This window comes from Salmo salar, chromosome 14, assembly GCF_965601325.2.
Source record: "Salmo salar chromosome 14, fSalSal1, whole genome shotgun sequence".
Taxonomy (NCBI): domain Eukaryota; kingdom Metazoa; phylum Chordata; class Actinopteri; order Salmoniformes; family Salmonidae; genus Salmo; species Salmo salar.
Genome location: NC_138304.1, coordinates 72,536,318 through 72,560,203, shown reverse-complemented (window position 1 = coordinate 72,560,203; position 23,886 = coordinate 72,536,318). Strand labels below are relative to the sequence as shown.

The 23,886-nt window shown below is 39.8% G+C and overlaps 4 protein-coding genes across 4 annotated transcripts; all 4 read left to right on the top strand.

The window, feature by feature from the left end:
- The first annotated feature begins 3,971 nt into the window (after positions 1-3,971).
- LOC145860383 (uncharacterized) lies at positions 3,972-5,620 on the top strand. Its single transcript, XM_082961153.1, has one exon. It carries the CDS (start codon positions 4,091-4,093, stop codon positions 4,880-4,882), a length of 792 nt encoding a protein of 263 aa, XP_082817279.1. The 5' UTR covers positions 3,972-4,090; the 3' UTR covers positions 4,883-5,620.
- Positions 5,621-9,495: 3,875 nt separating this feature from the next.
- On the top strand, positions 9,496-11,565 carry LOC145860382 (uncharacterized). The gene has a single exon (XM_082961152.1). The coding sequence runs from the start codon at positions 10,036-10,038 to the stop codon at positions 10,825-10,827; it is 792 nt and encodes a 263-aa protein (XP_082817278.1). The 5' UTR covers positions 9,496-10,035; the 3' UTR covers positions 10,828-11,565.
- Positions 11,566-15,512: 3,947 nt separating this feature from the next.
- Positions 15,513-17,574, top strand: LOC145860381 (uncharacterized). Its single transcript, XM_082961151.1, has one exon. The coding sequence runs from the start codon at positions 16,045-16,047 to the stop codon at positions 16,834-16,836; it is 792 nt and encodes a 263-aa protein (XP_082817277.1). The 5' UTR covers positions 15,513-16,044; the 3' UTR covers positions 16,837-17,574.
- A 3,921-nt stretch (positions 17,575-21,495) lies between these two features.
- Positions 21,496-23,565, top strand: LOC145860380 (uncharacterized). Its single transcript, XM_082961150.1, has one exon. It carries the CDS (start codon positions 22,036-22,038, stop codon positions 22,825-22,827), a length of 792 nt encoding a protein of 263 aa, XP_082817276.1. The 5' UTR covers positions 21,496-22,035; the 3' UTR covers positions 22,828-23,565.
- Positions 23,566-23,886: the final 321 nt, after the last annotated feature.

The following is a 23,886-nucleotide window of genomic DNA, read 5'->3' as shown; positions in this document are numbered from 1 at the left end:
ACCACCACTGGTTATGAAGAAGTGCTTACTCTTTACCTGGCCCCTAATGATAAACAGGAAACAAAACAAACCGAAAAAGCAGACCAAGCTTTGTCTGATATGTAAACCAATATTAAGAGCTGCACCCAAGTTTTAGGAAGTGTATATTCCATTAGTCAGTTTGTCGTTCTGTGCGAGAAAGAAATAGCCTATATTCAAAACAGACTCTGGGACAGTTGTGGGACGATAGATCCTGAATTCATACAACCAGTGCTACATCCCAAAAAATATCTAAAGCAATAAGGCTCATGCAACAGGTCAGAATGCTTAGCTTAAAATGTTGAGAAACTATTATTTCCTCGCACTATAAGCACAGCAATGCGGACAAGACTGTGTGAATGTTCGTTCTATAATGCGATTAGCGGGAAAACACCATTATGCATGCCAGCAAAGCCACAACACAACACTAAACAATACAGTAATTGCACTATAACAGTGACAAACGGTTCCCACAAACTGTTAGGGCCTACATAAAACTGTCCTAACAGCAGTACCAACACCTTGCCACTGCTACACCTGGCTATCAACGGAGCCTTGTCTGGCAGCGAAACAGATCATTCAGCCTTTTTTTAAAACATAGCTGATATGGCTGACTTGTTTAAACCAATGTGGTTTCTACTGACAATTGAGATGTACAATCTATGGCATAGGGGAACGACGAGCGGATAAGGGGCAATCCGTAATTTCGATTAAGACATTAATGAGTGAGCTAGGACGGACGTTGTCAATATAGCTATTTGTTCAGCACTTTTGAAATGTATAACGACAGAATTCAGAACATGGGTTGTACTTACAGTGTTCTCCCTGTACACCAAGTCAGAACCATAGGATAAATAATGGGGGCATATAAGCAGACAATGAATGCTCATACAATATTCAATGATTACATTTCTCTAAAACAGACTATAGGCTACATGTGCCAAGTCAGAACTGTAGGTGAAATTAAGAGGGGAAAGGGGACCAAATTATTAGCATGAGGCACATGGGCTACTAACAGCTTATTACACATCATACACTTCGTGTTACTTTTTTAGCTATAGTATATATATATATATTTCCCTGGCATATTACATCATTTACGCAGCAGCATACAAGACATTTTTGGACTCACCTTGTTGTGCTGTGCTTACTTCCTTCCAAACCACTCATTGTTCAATTTGCGATTTCCAACTTGTTTATGTCCAATGGCCGACGAGCAGCGATACGTTTTATATATAATTTCTCTTCATTATTTCTCTTCATATGACAAGGATTGAAAAGGATTTGCCAGTAGATTGTCGACTTGATTGATGATAATGACTGCTAAGATTTTGAAAGGATGATGTTGACATGATCAGTCCAATCAAAGCTACTGTACGTATAACGTGATTTGACATAATTTTATCTTTTGCCAATGACCTTGAGCCTCTTTAGATGGGCACTTCTAATGTAACTCCATTGCAGCACCCAAAGGTCTATAATTTTTTAGGTCTCCCCTTAGACTTCGTGGGGACGTAGTGTCCCCATGAGTGACAGAAAACTGAGCCAATCATGGCGAAACACCCTTTGTTCAGGGACATATTTTCTGCTGGCTTGCCCCACCACCACAGAAAGCACTGAGCTAGGCTGAAAAACCTGCATTTTGAAGCTGCCTTACTCAGGAAAACATAAAAGAGACCATGTTTGTATGCAGCTTTATTAACTCAATGATATATATTTTTTTGCTAAAAATGTGGGGCTCAAAACAGGTGCACCTGCCCTGAATGATGGGTCGGTACTGGGTATATGATAATTGATTTGTGTAAAATGTGTGCATTCTCCCAACAAGTATTGCTATCATTGAAAACAATATTTAAAAATATATATTATAGGGTCTGATATCACACAAAGTGATGGGGAAGAAGTGAGTACAAATGAATATCACTCATTGAAAACATTACTAAAATGTCAATTTAAATATTTTTATGTTTCCGTGTGTGTCTCAGAGCCCTTCTCATGTGGAAGACACTGAGGTTCAGTATGCATCTCTGGGTCGGCAGAACTGGAGGGAAAGATCGAGGGTACAGGGAGACCAGCATCAGGTCATCTATTCCACTGTGGTCTCTGCTAGACCAGCATTCCAGGGTTTGGAGAGAATAACACATTGATTTGACTGATTGACTCCTTTACAAAACAGTTCGTATTTTACCTCTTTGTATTACAGTACGAGTACATTTTACAAAGGTTGCTCTTTAATCCTATAATAAATGTATTTGAGTCTTTCAAGATACGCAAGATACTATTCTTTTATCCAACTAATTATCTATCCTGTTGGCTTAAAACAATTATAGAGATTCTTTGGATAAAAAAATATATATATTACATTAGCTTTTTCAACATTTACAGAAACACTCATACCTGCACAAATCAAAATACAATCTTATTTCCATCAAGAACAGATATTCAAAGAACAATGTCAGCAGATGCACCATGCGCCTGAATGAACACATTGGGCCACTGTTGTATAGATAACATCTCCCTGGGCCAATCCTGGCACTCCCTGAGCAATGGGGCGGGCCTTACCAGTGTGCTTCATACTGGCATAGTGTAGACTCACTTCCTTATGATATATATATATATATCAGCGTTAGTGATTAAATATTGATTCATGCCATCCAAACTTTTCAGGCATAGATTTACAGTTAGACAAGGTTTAGTCCTAACGATTATGACTAAGATAAGTACTTTTACCTTGAGACTTGAATTCCTGTTCACACAGGTGCTACACAAATATGTTTTACCTGAAAGAGGAAACAATTCATAGAGGCAATCTGCAGTTCAAACAATAACAAATGGTTTATCCCGCCATTGTTTGGGTAAATAGCTGACCAATGGGGCTGAAGAAATAGAACTACTCTTAAATTCATAGACAGCACTATTGATGCAAGGACTGACCATCCATGAGATCAAAATGATAGCTTTAATCATGTTTTAACAACCCTGGGTTTATAAGCGAGGATATCGACTACAATGTTTTGAGAATATAAAAACAAGATTATAAATTGGGGTTATAATTGGGGTTTTGAAATCAAAAACATTTAAATTACTGCAGATTTGCAAAAGATAAAGGGACATTACAAAATAAAAGTTTAAGTAAACTATTTACAAGTCTTAAGCGTTTACATTCACTTCTGTTTTTGCTGCTATCATTCAACCACAACAATAATGGGGATGATCAAGATTTGTTCACTACATCTACACTGAGTGCACAAAACATTATGATCACCCGCTCTTTCATTTTTTACATTTTAGTCATTTAGCAGACGCTCTTATCTAGAGCGACTTACAGTAGTGAATGCATACATTTCATCCATTCTTTCCCGTACTGGTCCCCCGTGGGAATCGAACCCACAACCCTGGCGTTGCAAACACCATGCTCTACCAACTGAGCCTCACGAGACCACGCCATAGACCGACCAGGTGAATCCAGGCGAAAGCTATGATCCCTTATTGCGTTCACCTGTTAAATCCACTTCAATAAGTGTATATGAAGGGGAAGAGACAGGTTAAAGAATGATTTCTAAGCCTTGAGACATGGATTGTGTATGTGTGCAGTTCAGAATGTGAATGGACAAGAACATATATTTAACTGCATTTGAACGTGTTAGAACTGCTACTCTGCTGGGGTTTTCACGACAACAGTTTCCCGTGTGTATCAAGAATGGTCCACCACCCAAAGGACATTCAGCCAACTTGACACAACTGTGGGAAGCATTGGAGTCAACATGGGCCAGCATCCCAGTGGAATGCGACCGACACCTAGTAGATTCCACGTCCCAACGAATTGAGGCTGTTCTGAGGGCAAAAGGGGGTGCAAGTCAATATTAGGAAGGTGTTCCTAATGTTTTGCACAGTCAGTGTACTTTTACCGTACGCCATCTTGTTTTTCCAGTCACTGCAACAGAAAGTGAAAGTAAAAATTACATTTCACAGCACAGTCTATGTATAAGTGAAATTACAAGAGCAGACGCCTTCGTGTCTGATCACACACAGGAAGGAGTTTTCTGCTCTCTGTGAAGTCTTCATACCGTCAATGTTTTCAAGATTTCTAACTCTCACCATGCCAAACGTAAATCTCATCTTGGAGGCTCTGTCTGCTGTCTCAGGTTGCAAAGTGGAATCAACCACCGCGGGAACACTTTCACTAACCCCACAGGACTTTGTCAATGTGGTCGCACTAAAGGAGTTCTACGTACAAGAGGGCCTTCTAGAGTTGGAGTACCCAAGTTTGGGGACATTGTCTTTAAAAGGTGCCTTAGCTTTACCAGATGCCCCATCCGCCGCATCCATTCCACAAACCACTGTTTCTGTGAACGTGAAAGAGTTTCTTGATTCTCGGTATGACTACGACTTTACAAATGTTAAGGATGGTGAAGCAGTGTTTACTCGGGGAAAGGAGCAGTACGTCCGACCCTGTGGCTGGAACCGCATTGCCCTGAAGGTGTTGAACAAATACAGGGATGGAGATGGATGGTTGGGGACCGGAGACGAGGCCTGGCCAGTGTCCTACCACGGACCTGCTATGGACGGATCCCAGGGCATCATCAGGAAAGATGGAGATGGTGCTACTGTCGGAAGAGGAGTGTACTCAACACCGGACATTAACGTAGCTGAGAAGTTCTCCAAGAGATTCACGTCCAAAGTAGATAACAAAACCTACAAGGTGGTGCTACAGAATAGGATCAACCCCCAGAAAAGGCAACAGTGTCGGAGAGAGAGTTACTGGCTGGTTTATGTGCCTGAGGGATCATCTCCTGTTCAAGAGAGAGCTATTGTGGAAAACTCCATCCGTCCTTATGGTCTGCTGCTTAAGGAAGTGTTGTAATCCAGGCAGACAATGTTTGATAGATAAGTAAATAGGTTTGCCTTAATCATACACAATATGATCAGAAAATGAACAGATGTAACATCAGATCAATACAATTCTAAATCAACTAAGTAACAAGGTTCATTTGTTATAGTCATAGGATTAACATAAGATTGCTTGAGATGTTTGCGGTGTAAATGTAGCCTTTACCTGATAGGCTACTATTATGGATGTGTTCAAATCTTAAAATAAGAGTGCGTTGTTTAGTTACATTATACTTTATTTCCAGTGACCCCGCCTTATCTAACCACATATTTTCAAACAGTTGTTTTGGGAAAAGAGTGCTTTATAAGTACATATAACTCCAAAATGTTAGTTTGGACGACGCTGAAAAACACTTCACTATTGAAAAGCTGTAGTCACAGCATCAATACAGCAACAATATACTTCACTGCCACCTAGTGGTACACTTCTGGTATTTAATTTCCAATTATTGATTTCCAATTTGGGATTTTTTTTATTTAATCAGTTTTAGAATAAGGATGTAACCTAACAAAGTGTAAAAAAAAGTCGAGGGGTCTGAATACTTTCCATAAGGCACTGTATATGAACAGTTAGCCTGCTAGTTTGTTGGTGTCTTTATCAGTAATCTACATGAAGATATGCTTAGTGATTTGAAAATGCATTAATGAATGGTTTATTCATATTACACTACTGTTTGTTAGTTGTATATATATAATTAAATGTATAAAACAAGTCTTTGTTTTGATGCATTGATTAAAAAGAAGTGCAAACTTTCCTCTATAAATGTAGCCTTTGTAAATCTAGGGCAGCAAGCTCACCTGACCGGAAACAGAGTCCAAAGACACAGAGGGCGCCAAACAAGGCCGAGACTGGGGACAACACAGGCCAGGAGTGTCCAACATCACATCACCTCCCTCTCTGCCACTTCTGCGTCTGGAACACAAACCACACCGTGGTTACCACACACTGCTGCCCAGCCCAGAGCTAGGAGAGCTGTGGGAGGAGAGCTGAGCAGAAACAGAAACCTTGAACAGAATTGATGACGAGTAGCCTATGTACCACCACTGGTTATGAAGAAGTGCTTACTCTTTACCTGGCCCCTAATGATAAACAGGAAACAAAACAAACCGAAAAAGCAGACCAAGCTTTGTCTGATATGTAAACCAATATTAAGAGCTGCACCCAAGTTTTAGGAAGTGTATATTCCATTAGTCAGTTTGTCGTTCTGTGCGAGAAAGAAATAGCCTATATTCAAAACAGACTCTGGGACAGTTGTGGGACGATAGATCCTGAATTCATACAACCAGTGCTACATCCCAAAAAATATCTAAAGCAATAAGGCTCATGCAACAGGTCAGAATGCTTAGCTTAAAATGTTGAGAAACTATTATTTCCTCGCACTATAAGCACAGCAATGCGGACAAGACTGTGTGAATGTTCGTTCTATAATGCGATTAGCGGGAAAACACCATTATGCATGCCAGCAAAGCCACAACACAACACTAAACAATACAGTAATTGCACTATAACAGTGACAAACGGTTCCCACAAACTGTTAGGGCCTACATAAAACTGTCCTAACAGCAGTACCAACACCTTGCCACTGCTACACCTGGCTATCAACGGAGCCTTGTCTGGCAGCGAAACAGATCATTCAGCCTTTTTTAAAAACATAGCTGATATGGCTGACTTGTTTAAACCAATGTGGTTTCTACTGACAATTGAGATGTACAATCTATGGCATAGGGGAACGACGAGCGGATAAGGGGCAATCCGTAATTTCGATTAAGACATTAATGAGTGAGCTAGGACGGACGTTGTCAATATAGCTATTTGTTCAGCACTTTTGAAATGTATAACGACAGAATTCAGAACATGGGTTGTACTTACAGTGTTCTCCCTGTACACCAAGTCAGAACCATAGGATAAATAATGGGGGCATATAAGCAGACAATGAATGCTCATACAATATTCAATGATTACATTTCTCTAAAACAGACTATAGGCTACATGTGCCAAGTCAGAACTGTAGGTGAAATTAAGAGGGGAAAGGGGACCAAATTATTAGCATGAGGCACATGGGCTACTAACAGCTTATTACACATCATACACTTCGTGTTACTTTTTTAGCTATAGTATATATATATATTTCCCTGGCATATTACATCATTTACGCAGCAGCATACAAGACATTTTTGGACTCACCTTGTTGTGCTGTGCTTACTTCCTTCCAAACCACTCATTGTTCAATTTGCGATTTCCAACTTGTTTATGTCCAATGGCCGACGAGCAGCGATACGTTTTATATATAATTTCTCTTCATTATTTCTCTTCATATGACAAGGATTGAAAAGGATTTGCCAGTAGATTGTCGACTTGATTGATGATAATGACTGCTAAGATTTTGAAAGGATGATGTTGACATGATCAGTCCAATCAAAGCTACTGTACGTATAACGTGATTTGACATAATTTTATCTTTTGCCAATGACCTTGAGCCTCTTTAGATGGGCACTTCTAATGTAACTCCATTGCAGCACCCAAAGGTCTATAATTTTTTAGGTCTCCCCTTAGACTTCGTGGGGACGTAGTGTCCCCATGAGTGACAGAAAACTGAGCCAATCATGGCGAAACACCCTTTGTTCAGGGACATATTTTCTGCTGGCTTGCCCCACCACCACAGAAAGCACTGAGCTAGGCTGAAAAACCTGCATTTTGAAGCTGCCTTACTCAGGAAAACATAAAAGAGACCATGTTTGTATGCAGCTTTATTAACTCAATGATATATATTTTTTTGCTAAAAATGTGGGGCTCAAAACAGGTACACCTGCCCTGAATGATGGGTCGGTACTGGGTATATGATAATTGATTTGTGTAAAATGTGTGCATTCTCCCAACAAGTATTGCTATCATTGAAAACAATATTTAAAAATATATATTATAGGGTCTGATATCACACAAAGTGACGGGGAAGAAGTGAGTACAAATGAATATCACTCATTGAAAACATTACTAAAATGTCAATTTAAATATTTGTATGTTTCCGTGTGTGTCTCAGAGCCCTTCTCATGTGGAAGACACTGAGGTTCAGTATGCATCTCTGGGTCGGCAGAACTGGAGGGAAAGATCGAGGGTACAGGGAGACCAGCATCAGGTCATCTATTCCACTGTGGTCTCTGCTAGACCAGCATTCCAGGGTTTGGAGAGAATAACACATTGATTTGACTGATTGACTCCTTTACAAAACAGTTCGTATTTTACCTCTTTGTATTACAGTACGAGTACATTTTACAAAGGTTGCTCTTTAATCGTATAATAAATGTATTTGAGTCTTTCAAGATACGCAAGATACTATTCTTTTATCCAACTAATTATCTATCCTGTTGGCTTAAAACAATTATAGAGATTCTTTGGATAAAAAAATATATATATTACATTAGCTTTTTCAACATTTACAGAAACACTCATACCTGCACAAATCAAAATACAATCTTATTTCCATCAAGAACAGATATTCAAAGAACAATGTCAGCAGATGCACCATGCGCCTGAATGAACACATTGGGCCACTGTTGTATAGATAACATCTCCCTGGGCCAATCCTGGCACTCCCTGAGCAATGGGGCGGGCCTTACCAGTGTGCTTCATACTGGCATAGTGTAGACTCACTTCCTTATGATATATATATATATATATCAGCGTTAGTGATTAAATATTGATTCATGCCATCCAAACTTTTCAGGCATAGATTTACAGTTAGACAAGGTTTAGTCCTAACGATTATGACTAAGATAAGTACTTTTACCTTGAGACTTGAATTCCTGTTCACACAGGTGCTACACAAATATGTTTTACCTGAAAGAGGAAACAATTCATAGAGGCAATCTGCAGTTCAAACAATAACAAATGGTTTATCCCGCCATTGTTTGGGTAAATAGCTGACCAATGGGGCTGAAGAAATAGAACTACTCTTAAATTCATAGACAGCACTATTGATGCAAGGACTGACCATCCATGAGATCAAAATGATAGCTTTAATCATGTTTTAACAACCCTGGGTTTATAAGCGAGGATATCGACTACAATGTTTTGAGAATATAAAAACAAGATTATAAATTGGGGTTATAATTGGGGTTTTGAAATCAAAAACATTTAAATTACTGCAGATTTGCAAAAGATAAAGGGACATTACAAAATAAAAGTTTAAGTAAACTATTTACAAGTCTTAAGCGTTTACATTCACTTCTGTTTTTGCTGCTATCATTCAACCACAACAATAATGGGGATGATCAAGATTTGTTCACTACATCTACACTGAGTGCACAAAACATTATGATCACCCGCTCTTTCATTTTTTACATTTTAGTCATTTAGCAGACGCTCTTATCTAGAGCGACTTACAGTAGTGAATGCATACATTTCATCCATTCTTTCCCGTACTGGTCCCCCGTGGGAATCGAACCCACAACCCTGGCGTTGCAAACACCATGCTCTACCAACTGAGCCACACGAGACCACGCCATAGACCGACCAGGTGAATCCAGGCGAAAGCTATGATCCCTTATTGCGTTCACCTGTTAAATCCACTTCAATAAGTGTATATGAAGGGGAAGAGACAGGTTAAAGAAGGATTTCTAAGCCTTGAGACATGGATTGTGTATGTGTGCAGTTCAGAATGTGAATGGACAAGAACATATATTTAACTGCATTTGAACGTGTTAGAACTGCTACTCTGCTGGGGTTTTCACGACAACAGTTTCCCGTGTGTATCAAGAATGGTCCACCACCCAAAGGACATTCAGCCAACTTGACACAACTGTGGGAAGCATTGGAGTCAACATGGGCCAGCATCCCAGTGGAATGCGACCGACACCTAGTAGATTCCACGTCCCAACGAATTGAGGCTGTTCTGAGGGCAAAAGGGGGTGCAAGTCAATATTAGGAAGATGTTCCTAATGTTTTGCACTGTCAGTGTACTTTTACCGTATGCCATCTTGTTTTTCCAGTCACTGCAACAGAAAGTGAAAGTAAAAATTACATTTCACAGCACAGTCTATGTATAAGTGAAATTACAAGAGCAGACGCCTTCGTGTCTGATCACACACAGGAAGGAGTTTTCTGCTCTCTGTGAAGTCTTCATACCGTCAATGTTTTCAAGATTTCTAACTCTCACCATGCCAAACGTAAATCTCATCTTGGAGGCTCTGTCTGCTGTCTCAGGTTGCAAAGTGGAATCAACCACCGCGGGAACACTTTCACTAACCCCACAGGACTTTGTCAATGTGGTCGCACTAAAGGAGTTCTACGTACAAGAGGGCCTTCTAGAGTTGGAGTACCCAAGTTTGGGGACATTGTCTTTAAAAGGTGCCTTAGCTTTACCAGATGCCCCATCCGCCGCATCCATTCCACAAACCACTGTTTCTGTGAACGTGAAAGAGTTTCTTGATTCTCGGTATGACTACGACTTTACAAATGTTAAGGATGGTGAAGCAGTGTTTACTCGGGGAAAGGAGCAGTACGTCCGACCCTGTGGCTGGAACCGCATTGCCCTGAAGGTGTTGAACAAATACAGGGATGGAGATGGATGGTTGGGGACCGGAGACGAGGCCTGGCCAGTGTCCTACCACGGACCTGCTATGGACGGATCCCAGGGCATCATCAGGAAAGATGGAGATGGTGCTACTGTCGGAAGAGGAGTGTACTCAACACCGGACATTAACGTAGCTGAGAAGTTCTCCAAGAGATTCACGTCCAAAGTAGATAACAAAACCTACAAGGTGGTGCTACAGAATAGGATCAACCCCCAGAAAAGGCAACAGTGTCGGAGAGAGAGTTACTGGCTGGTTTATGTGCCTGAGGGATCATCTCCTGTTCAAGAGAGAGCTATTGTGGAAAACTCCATCCATCCTTATGGTCTGCTGCTTAAGGAAGTGTTGTAATCCAGGCAGACAATGTTTGATAGATAAGTAAATAGGTTTGCCTTAATCATACACAATATGATCAGAAAATGAACAGATGTAACATCAGATCAATACAATTCTAAATCAACTAAGTAACAAGGTTCATTTGTTATAGTCATAGGATTAACATAAGATTGCTTGAGATGTTTGCGGTGTAAATGTAGCCTTTACCTGATAGGCTACTATTATGGATGTGTTCAAATCTTAAAATAAGAGTGCGTTGTTTAGTTACATTATACTTTATTTCCAGTGACCCCGCCTTATCTAACCACATATTTTCAAACAGTTGTTTTGGGAAAAGAGTGCTTTATAAGTACATATAACTCCAAAATGTTAGTTTGGACGACGCTGAAAAACACTTCACTATTGAAAAGCTGTAGTCACAGCATCAATACAGCAACAATATACTTCACTGCCACCTAGTGGTACTCTTCTGGTATTTAATTTCCAATTATTGACTTACAATTTGGGATTTTTTTTATTTAATCAGTTTTAGAATAAGGATGTAACCTAACAAAGTGTAAAAAAAAGTCGAGGGGTCTGAATACTTTCCATAAGGCACTGTATATGAACAGTTAGCCTGCTAGTTTGTTGGTGTCTTTATCAGTAATCTACATGAAGATATGCTTAGTGATTTGAAAATGCATTAATGAATGGTTTATTCATATTACACTACTGTTTGTTAGTTGTATATATATAATTAAATGTATAAAACAAGTCTTTGTTTTGATGCATTGATTAAAAAGAAGTGCAAACTTTCCTCTATAAATGTAGCCTTTGTAAATCTAGGGCAGCAAGCTCACCTGACCGGAAACAGAGTCCAAAGACACAGAGGGCGCCAAACAAGGCCGAGACTGGGGACAACACAGGCCAGGAGTGTCCAACATCACATCACCTCCCTCTCTGCCACTTCTGCGTCTGGAACACAAACCACACCGTGGTTACCACACACTGCTGCCCAGCCCAGAGCTAGGAGAGCTGTGGGAGGAGAGCTGAGCAGAAACAGAAACCTTGAACAGAATTGATGACGAGTAGCCTATGTACCACCACTGGTTATGAAGAAGTGCTTACTCTTTACCTGGCCCCTAATGATAAACAGGAAACAAAACAAACCGAAAAAGCAGACCAAGCTTTGTCTGATATGTAAACCAATATTAAGAGCTGCACCCAAGTTTTAGGAAGTGTATATTCCATTAGTCAGTTTGTCGTTCTGTGCGAGAAAGAAATAGCCTATATTCAAAACAGACTCTGGGACAGTTGTGGGACGATAGATCCTGAATTCATACAACCAGTGCTACATCCCAAAAAATATCTAAAGCAATAAGGCTCATGCAACAGGTCAGAATGCTTAGCTTAAAATGTTGAGAAACTATTATTTCCTCGCACTATAAGCACAGCAATGCGGACAAGACTGTGTGAATGTTCGTTCTATAATGCGATTAGCGGGAAAACACCATTATGCATGCCAGCAAAGCCACAACACAACACTAAACAATACAGTAATTGCACTATAACAGTGACAAACGGTTCCCACAAACTGTTAGGGCCTACATAAAACTGTCCTAACAGCAGTACCAACACCTTGCCACTGCTACACCTGGCTATCAACGGAGCCTTGTCTGGCAGCGAAACAGATCATTCAGCCTTTTTTTAAAACATAGCTGATATGGCTGACTTGTTTAAACCAATGTGGTTTCTACTGACAATTGAGATGTACAATCTATGGCATAGGGGAACGACGAGCGGATAAGGGGCAATCCGTAATTTCGATTAAGACATTAATGAGTGAGCTAGGACGGACGTTGTCAATATAGCTATTTGTTCAGCACTTTTGAAATGTATAACGACAGAATTCAGAACATGGGTTGTACTTACAGTGTTCTCCCTGTACACCAAGTCAGAACCATAGGATAAATAATGGGGGCATATAAGCAGACAATGAATGCTCATACAATATTCAATGATTACATTTCTCTAAAACAGACTATAGGCTACATGTGCCAAGTCAGAACTGTAGGTGAAATTAAGAGGGGAAAGGGGACCAAATTATTAGCATGAGGCACATGGGCTACTAACAGCTTATTACACATCATACACTTCGTGTTACTTTTTTAGCTATAGTAAATATATATATATTTCCCTGGCATATTACATCATTTACGCAGCAGCATACAAGACATTTTTGGACTCACCTTGTTGTGCTGTGCTTACTTCCTTCCAAACCACTCATTGTTCAATTTGCGATTTCCAACTTGTTTATGTCCAATGGCCGACGAGCAGCAATACGTTTTATATATAATTTCTCTTCATTATTTCTCTTCATATGACAAGGATTGAAAAGGATTTGCCAGTAGATTGTCGACTTGATTGATGATAATGACTGCTAAGATTTTGAAAGGATGATGTTGACATGATCAGTCCAATCAAAGCTACTGTACGTATAACGTGATTTGACATAATTTTATCTTTTGCCAATGACCTTGAGCCTCTTTAGATGGGCACTTCTAATGTAACTCCATTGCAGCACCCAAAGGGCTATAATTTTTGAGGTCTCCCCTTAGACTTCGTGGGGACGTAGTGTCCCCATGAGTGACAGAAAACTGAGCCAATCATGGCGAAACACCCTTTGTTCAGGGACATATTTTCTGCTGGCTTGCCCCACCACCACAGAAAGCACTGAGCTAGGCTGAAAAACCTGCATTTTGGAGCTGCCTTACTCAGGAAAACATAAAAGAGACCATGTTTGTATGCAGCTTTATTAACTCAATGATATATATTTTTTTGCTAAAAATGTGGGGCTCAAAACAGGTGCACCTGCCCTGAATGATGGGTCGGTACTGGGTATATGATAATTGATTTGTGTAAAATGTGTGCATTCTCCCAACAAGTATTGCTATCATTGAAAACAATATTTAAAAATATATATTATAGGGTCTGATATCACACAAAGTGATGGGGAAGAAGTGAGTACAAATGAATATCACTCATTGAAAACATTACTAAAATGTCAATTTAAATATTTGTATGTTTCCGTGTGTGTCTCAGAGCCCTTCTCATGTGGAAGACACTGAGGTTCAGTATGCATCTCTGGGTCGGCAGAACTGGAGGGAAAGATCGAGGGTACAGGGAGACCAGCATCAGGTCATCTATTCCACTGTGGTCTCTGCTAGACCAGCATTCCAGGGTTTGGAGAGAATAACACATTGATTTGACTGATTGACTCCTTTACAAAACAGTTCGTATTTTACCTCTTTGTATTACAGTACGAGTACATTTTACAAAGGTTGCTCTTTAATCCTATAATAAATGTATTTGAGTCTTTCAAGATACGCAAGATACTATTCTTTTATCCAACTAATTATCTATCCTGTTGGTTTAAAACAATTATAGAGATTCTTTGGATAAAAAAATATATATATTACATTAGCTTTTTCAACATTTACAGAAACACTCATACCTGCACAAATCAAAATACAATCTTATTTCCATCAAGAACAGATATTCAAAGAACAATGTCAGCAGATGCACCATGCGCCTGAATGAACACATTGGGCCACTGTTGTATAGATAACATCTCCCTGGGCCAATCCTGGCACTCCCTGAGCAATGGGGCGGGCCTTACCAGTGTGCTTCATACTGGCATAGTGTAGACTCACTTCCTTATGATATATATATATATATATATATATATATATATATATATATATATATATATATATATATATATATATATATATATATATATCAGCGTTAGTGATTAAATATTGATTCATGCCATCCAAACTTTTCAGGCATAGATTTACAGTTAGACAAGGTTTAGTCCTAACGATTATGACTAAGATAAGTACTTTTACCTTGAGACTTGAATTCCTGTTCACACAGGTGCTACACAAATATGTTTTACCTGAAAGAGGAAACAATTCATAGAGGCAATCTGCAGTTCAAACAATAACAAATGGTTTATCCCGCCATTGTTTGGGTAAATAGCTGACCAATGGGGCTGAAGAAATAGAACTACTCTTAAATTCATAGACAGCACTATTGATGCAAGGACTGACCATCCATGAGATCAAAATGATAGCTTTAATCATGTTTTAACAACCCTGGGTTTATAAGCGAGGATATCGACTACAATGTTTTGAGAATATAAAAACAAGATTATAAATTGGGGTTATAATTGGGGTTTTGAAATCAAAAACATTTAAATTACTGCAGATTTGCAAAAGATAAAGGGACATTACAAAATAAAAGTTTAAGTAAACTATTTACAAGTCTTAAGCGTTTACATTCACTTCTGTTTTTGCTGCTATCATTCAACCACAACAATAATGGGGATGATCAAGATTTGTTCACTACATCTACACTGAGTGCACAAAACATTATGATCACCCGCTCTTTCATTTTTTACATTTTAGTCATTTAGCAGACGCTCTTATCTAGAGCGACTTACAGTAGTGAATGCATACATTTCATCCATTCTTTCCCGTACTGGTCCCCCGTGGGAATCGAACCCACAACCCTGGCGTTGCAAACACCATGCTCTACCAACTGAGCCACACGAGACCACGCCATAGACCGACCAGGTGAATCCAGGCGAAAGCTATGATCCCTTATTGCGTTCACCTGTTAAATCCACTTCAATAAGTGTATATGAAGGGGAAGAGACAGGTTAAAGAAGGATTTCTAAGCCTTGAGACATGGATTGTGTATGTGTGCAGTTCAGAATGTGAATGGACAAGAACATATATTTAACTGCATTTGAACGTGTTAGAACTGCTACTCTGCTGGGGTTTTCACGACAACAGTTTCCCGTGTGTATCAAGAATGGTCCACCACCCAAAGGACATTCAGCCAACTTGACACAACTGTGGGAAGCATTGGAGTCAACATGGGCCAGCATCCCAGTGGAATGCGACCGACACCTAGTAGATTCCACGTCCCAACGAATTGAGGCTGTTCTGAGGGCAAAAGGGGGTGCAAGTCAATATTAGGAAGATGTTCCTAATGTTTTGCACTGTCAGTGTACTTTTACCGTATGCCATCTTGTTTTTCCAGTCACTGCAACAGAAAGTGAAAGTAAAAATTACATTTCACAGCACAGTCTATGTATAAGTGAAATTACAAGAGCAGACGCCTTCGTGTCTGATCACACACAGGAAGGAGTTTTCTGCTCTCTGTGAAGTCTTCATACCGTCAATGTTTTCAAGATTTCTAACTCTCACCATGCCAAACGTAAATCTCATCTTGGAGGCTCTGTCTGCTGTCTCAGGTTGCAAAGTGGAATCAACCACCGCGGGAACACTTTCACTAACCCCACAGGACTTTGTCAATGTGGTCGCACTAAAGGAGTTCTACGTACAAGAGGGCCTTCTAGAGTTGGAGTACCCAAGTTTGGGGACATTGTCTTTAAAAGGTGCCTTAGCTTTACCAGATGCCCCATCCGCCGCATCCATTCCACAAACCACTGTTTCTGTGAACGTGAAAGAGTTTCTTGATTCTCGGTATGACTACGACTTTACAAATGTTAAGGATGGTGAAGCAGTGTTTACTCGGGGAAAGGAGCAGTACGTCCGACCCTGTGGCTGGAACCGCATTGCCCTGAAGGTGTTGAACAAATACAGGGATGGAGATGGATGGTTGGGGACCGGAGACGAGGCCTGGCCAGTGTCCTACCACGGACCTGCTATGGACGGATCCCAGGGCATCATCAGGAAAGATGGAGATGGTGCTACTGTCGGAAGAGGAGTGTACTCAACACCGGACATTAACGTAGCTGAGAAGTTCTCCAAGAGATTCACGTCCAAAGTAGATAACAAAACCTACAAGGTGGTGCTACAGAATAGGATCAACCCCCAGAAAAGGCAACAGTGTCGGAGAGAGAGTTACTGGCTGGTTTATGTGCCTGAGGGATCATCTCCTGTTCAAGAGAGAGCTATTGTGGAAAACTCCATCCGTCCTTATGGTCTGCTGCTTAAGGAAGTGTTGTAATCCAGGCAGACAATGTTTGATAGATAAGTAAATAGGTTTGCCTTAATCATACACAATATGATCAGAAAATGAACAGATGTAACATCAGATCAATACAATTCTAAATCAACTAAGTAACAAGGTTCATTTGTTATAGTCATAGGATTAACATAAGATTGCTTGAGATGTTTGCGGTGTAAATGTAGCCTTTACCTGATAGGCTACTATTATGGATGTGTTCAAATCTTAAAATAAGAGTGCGTTGTTTAGTTACATTATACTTTATTTCCAGTGACCCCGCCTTATCTAACCACATATTTTCAAACAGTTGTTTTGGGAAAAGAGTGCTTTATAAGTACATATAACTCCAAAATGTTAGTTTGGACGACGCTGAAAAACACTTCACTATTGAAAAGCTGTAGTCACAGCATCAATACAGCAACAATATACTTCACTGCCACCTAGTGGTACTCTTCTGGTATTTAATTTCCAATTATTGACTTACAATTTGGGATTTTTTTTATTTAATCAGTTTTAGAATAAGGATGTAACCTAACAAAGTGTAAAAAAAAGTCGAGGGGTCTGAATACTTTCCATAAGGCACTGTATATGAACAGTTAGCCTGCTAGTTTGTTGGTGTCTTTATCAGTAATCTACATGAAGATATGCTTAGTGATTTGAAAATGCATTAATGAATGGTTTATTCATATTACACTACTGTTTGTTAGTTGTATATATATAATTAAATGTATAAAACAAGTCTTTGTTTTGATGCATTGATTAAAAAGAAGTGCAAACTTTCCTCTATAAATGTAGCCTTTGTAAATCTAGGGCAGCAAGCTCACCTGACCGGAAACAGAGTCCAAAGACACAGAGGGCGCCAAACAAGGCCGAGACTGGGGACAACACAGGCCAGGAGTGTCCAACATCACATCACCTCCCTCTCTGCCACTTCTGCGTCTGGAACACAAACCACACCGTGGTTACCACACACTGCTGCCCAGCCCAGAGCTAGGAGAGCTGTGGGAGGAGAGCTGAGCAGAAACAGAAACCTTGAACAGAATTGATGACGAGTAGCCTATGTACCACCACTGGTTATGAAGAAGTGCTTACTCTTTACCTGGCCCCTAATGATAAACAGGAAACAAAACAAACCGAAAAAGCAGACCAAGCTTTGTCTGATATGTAAACCAATATTAAGAGCTGCACCCAAGTTTTAGGAAGTGTATATTCCATTAGTCAGTTTGTCGTTCTGTGCGAGAAAGAAATAGCCTATATTCAAAACAGACTCTGGGACAGTTGTGGGACGATAGATCCTGAATTCATACAACCAGTGCTACATCCCAAAAAATATCTAAAGCAATAAGGCTCATGCAACAGGTCAGAATGCTTAGCTTAAAATGTTGAGAAACTATTATTTCCTCGCACTATAAGCACAGCAATGCGGACAAGACTGTGTGAATGTTCGTTCTATAATGCGATTAGCGGGAAAACACCATTATGCATGCCAGCAAAGCCACAACACAACACTAAACAATACAGTAATTGCACTATAACAGTGACAAACAGTTCCCACAAACTGTTAGGGCCTACATAAAACTGTCCTAACAGCAGTACCAACACCTTACCACTGCTACACCTGGCTATCAACGGAACCTTGTCTGGCAGCGAAACAGATCATTCAGCCTTTTTTAAAAACATAGCTGATATGGCTGACTTGTTTAAACCAATGTGGTTTCTACTGACAATTGAGATGTACAATCTATGGCATAGGGGAACGACGAGCGGATAAGGGGCAATCCGTAATTTCGATTAAGACATTAATGAGTGAGCTAGGACGGACGTTGTCAATATAGCTATTTGTTCAGCACTTTTGAAATGTATAACGACAGAATTCAGAACATGGGTTGTACTTACAGTGTTCTCCCTGTACACCAAGTCAGAACCATAGGATAAATAATGGGGGCATATAAGCAGACAATGAATGCTCATACAATATTCAATGATTACATTTCTCTAAAACAGACTATAGGCTACATGTGCCAAGTCAGAACTGTAGGTGAAATTAAGAGGGGAAAGGGGACCAAATTATTAGCATGAGGCACATGGGCTACTAACAGCTTATTACACATCATACACTTCGTGTTACTTTTTTAGCTATAGTAAATATATATATATTTCCCTGGCATATTACATCATTTACGCAGCAGCATACAAGACATTTTTGGACTCACCTTGTTGTGCTGTGCTTACTTCCTTCCAAACCACTCATTGTTCAATTTGCGATTTCCAACTTGTTTATGTCCAATGGCCGACGAGCAGCAATACGTTTTATATATAATTTCTCTTCATTATTTCTCTTCATATGACAAGGATTGAAAAGGATTTGCCAGTAGATTGTCGACTTGATTGATGATAATGACTGCTAAGATTTTGAAAGGATGATGTTGACATGATCAGTCCAATCAAAGCTACTGTACGTATAACGTGATTTGACATAATTTTATCTTTTGCCAATGACCTTGAGCCTCTTTAGATGGGCACTTCTAATGTAACTCCATTGCAGCACCCAAAGGGCTATAATTTTTTAGGTCTCCCCTTAGACTTCGTGGGGATGTAGTGTCCCCATGAGTGACAGAACACTGAGCCAATCATGGCGAAACACCCTTTGTTCAGGGACATATTTTCTGCTGGCTTGCCCCACCACCACAGAAAGCACTGAGCTAGGCTGAAAAACCTGCATTTTGGAGCTGCCTTACTCAGGAAAACATAAAAGAGACCATGTTTGTATGCAGCTTTATTAACTCAATGATATATATTTTTTTGCTAAAAATGTGGGGCTCAAAACAGGTGCACCTGCCCTGAATGATGGGTCGGTACTGGGTATATGATAATTGATTTGTGTAAAATGTGTGCATTCTCCCAACAAGTATTGCTATCATTGAAAACAATATTTAAAAATATATATTATAGGGTCTGATATCACACAAAGTGATGGGGAAGAAGTGAGTACAAATGAATATCACTCATTGAAAACATTACTAAAATGTCAATTTAAATATTTGTATGTTTCCGTGTGTGTCTCAGAGCCCTTCTCATGTGGAAGACACTGAGGTTCAGTATGCATCTCTGGGTCGGCAGAACTGGAGGGAAAGATCGAGGGTACAGGGAGACCAGCATCAGGTCATCTATTCCACTGTGGTCTCTGCTAGACCAGCATTCCAGGGTTTGGAGAGAATAACACATTGATTTGACTGATTGACTCCTTTACAAAACAGTTCGTATTTTACCTCTTTGTATTACAGTACGAGTACATTTTACAAAGGTTGCTCTTTAATCCTATAATAAATGTATTTGAGTCTTTCAAGATACGCAAGATACTATTCTTTTATCCAACTAATTATCTATCCTGTTGGTTTAAAACAATTATAGAGATTCTTTGGATAAAAAAATATATATATTACATTAGCTTTTTCAACATTTACAGAAACACTCATACCTGCACAAATCAAAATACAATCTTATTTCCATCAAGAACAGATATTCAAAGAACAATGTCAGCAGATGCACCATGCGCCTGAATGAACACATTGGGCCACTGTTGTATAGATAACATCTCCCTGGGCCAATCCTGGCACTCCCTGAGCAATGGGGCGGGCCTTACCAGTGTGCTTCATACTGGCATAGTGTAGACTCACTTCCTTATGATATATATATATATATATATATATATATATATATATATATATATATATATATATATATATATCAGCGTTAGTGATTAAATATTGATTCATGCCATCCAAACTTTTCAGGCATAGATTTACAGTTAGACAAGGTTTAGTCCTAACGATTATGACTAAGATAAGTACTTTTACCTTGAGACTTGAATTCCTGTTCACACAGGTGCTACACAAATATGTTTTACCTGAAAGAGGAAACAATTCATAGAGGCAATCTGCAGTTCAAACAATAACAAATGGTTTATCCCGCCATTGTTTGGGTAAATAGCTGACCAATGGGGCTGAAGAAATAGAACTACTCTTAAATTCATAGACAGCACTATTGATGCAAGGACTGACCATCCATGAGATCAAAATGATAGCTTTAATCATGTTTTAACAACCCTGGGTTTATAAGCGAGGATATCGACTACAATGTTTTGAGAATATAAAAACAAGATTATAAATTGGGGTTATAATTGGGGTTTTGAAATCAAAAACATTTAAATTACTGCAGATTTGCAAAAGATAAAGGGACATTACAAAATAAAAGTTTAAGTAAACTATTTACAAGTCTTAAGCGTTTACATTCACTTCTGTTTTTGCTGCTATCATTCAACCACAACAATAATGGGGATGATCAAGATTTGTTCACTACATCTACACTGAGTGCACAAAACATTATGATCACCCGCTCTTTCATTTTTTACATTTTAGTCATTTAGCAGACGCTCTTATCTAGAGCGACTTACAGTAGTGAATGCATACATTTCATCCATTCTTTCCCGTACTGGTCCCCCGTGGGAATCGAACCCACAACCCTGGCGTTGCAAACACCATGCTCTACCAACTGAGCCACACGAGACCACGCCATAGACCGACCAGGTGAATCCAGGCGAAAGCTATGATCCCTTATTGCGTTCACCTGTTAAATCCACTTCAATAAGTGTATATGAAGGGGAAGAGACAGGTTAAAGAAGGATTTCTAAGCCTTGAGACATGGATTGTGTATGTGTGCAGTTCAGAATGTGAATGGACAAGAACATATATTTAACTGCATTTGAACGTGTTAGAACTGCTACTCTGCTGGGGTTTTCACGACAACAGTTTCCCGTGTGTATCAAGAATGGTCCACCACCCAAAGGACATTCAGCCAACTTGACACAACTGTGGGAAGCATTGGAGTCAACATGGGCCAGCATCCCAGTGGAATGCGACCGACACCTAGTAGATTCCACGTCCCAACGAATTGAGGCTGTTCTGAGGGCAAAAGGGGGTGCAAGTCAATATTAGGAAGATGTTCCTAATGTTTTGCACTGTCAGTGTACTTTTACCGTATGCCATCTTGTTTTTCCAGTCACTGCAACAGAAAGTGAAAGTAAAAATTACATTTCACAGCACAGTCTATGTATAAGTGAAATTACAAGAGCAGACGCCTTCGTGTCTGATCACACACAGGAAGGAGTTTTCTGCTCTCTGTGAAGTCTTCATACCGTCAATGTTTTCAAGATTTCTAACTCTCACCATGCCAAACGTAAATCTCATCTTGGAGGCTCTGTCTGCTGTCTCAGGTTGCAAAGTGGAATCAACCACCGCGGGAACACTTTCACTAACCCCACAGGACTTTGTCAATGTGGTCGCACTAAAGGAGTTCTACGTACAAGAGGGCCTTCTAGAGTTGGAGTACCCAAGTTTGGGGACATTGTCTTTAAAAGGTGCCTTAGCTTTACCAGATGCCCCATCCGCCGCATCCATTCCACAAACCACTGTTTCTGTGAACGTGAAAGAGTTTCTTGATTCTCGGTATGACTACGACTTTACAAATGTTAAGGATGGTGAAGCAGTGTTTACTCGGGGAAAGGAGCAGTACGTCCGACCCTGTGGCTGGAACCGCATTGCCCTGAAGGTGTTGAACAAATACAGGGATGGAGATGGATGGTTGGGGACCGGAGACGAGGCCTGGCCAGTGTCCTACCACGGACCTGCTATGGACGGATCCCAGGGCATCATCAGGAAAGATGGAGATGGTGCTACTGTCGGAAGAGGAGTGTACTCAACACCGGACATTAACGTAGCTGAGAAGTTCTCCAAGAGATTCACGTCCAAAGTAGATAACAAAACCTACAAGGTGGTGCTACAGAATAGGATCAACCCCCAGAAAAGGCAACAGTGTCGGAGAGAGAGTTACTGGCTGGTTTATGTGCCTGAGGGATCATCTCCTGTTCAAGAGAGAGCTATTGTGGAAAACTCCATCCATCCTTATGGTCTGCTGCTTAAGGAAGTGTTGTAATCCAGGCAGACAATGTTTGATAGATAAGTAAATAGGTTTGCCTTAATCATACACAATATGATCAGAAAATGAACAGATGTAACATCAGATCAATACAATTCTAAATCAACTAAGTAACAAGGTTCATTTGTTATAGTCATAGGATTAACATAAGATTGCTTGAGATGTTTGCGGTGTAAATGTAGCCTTTACCTGATAGGCTACTATTATGGATGTGTTCAAATCTTAAAATAAGAGTGCGTTGTTTAGTTACATTATACTTTATTTCCAGTGACCCCGCCTTATCTAACCACATATTTTCAAACAGTTGTTTTGGGAAAAGAGTGCTTTATAAGTACATATAACTCCAAAATGTTAGTTTGGACGACGCTGAAAAACACTTCACTATTGAAAAGCTGTAGTCACAGCATCAATACAGCAACAATATACTTCACTGCCACCTAGTGGTACTCTTCTGGTATTTAATTTCCAATTATTGACTTACAATTTGGGATTTTTTTTATTTAATCAGTTTTAGAATAAGGATGTAACCTAACAAAGTGTAAAAAAAAGTCGAGGGGTCTGAATACTTTCCATAAGGCACTGTATATGAACAGTTAGCCTGCTAGTTTGTTGGTGTCTTTATCAGTAATCTACATGAAGATATGCTTAGTGATTTGAAAATGCATTAATGAATGGTTTATTCATATTACACTACTGTTTGTTAGTTGTATATATATAATTAAATGTATAAAACAAGTCTTTGTTTTGATGCATTGATTAAAAAGAAGTGCAAACTTTCCTCTATAAATGTAGCCTTTGTAAATCTAGGGCAGCAAGCTCACCTGACCGGAAACAGAGTCCAAAGACACAGAGGGCGCCAAACAAGGCCGAGACTGGGGACAACACAGGCCAGGAGTGTCCAACATCACATCACCTCCCTCTCTGCCACTTCTGCGTCTGGAACACAAACCACACCGTGGTTACCACACACTGCTGCCCAGCCCAGAGCTAGGAGAGCTGTGGGAGGAGAGCTGAGCAGAAACAGAAACCTTGAACAGAATTGATGACGAGTAGCCT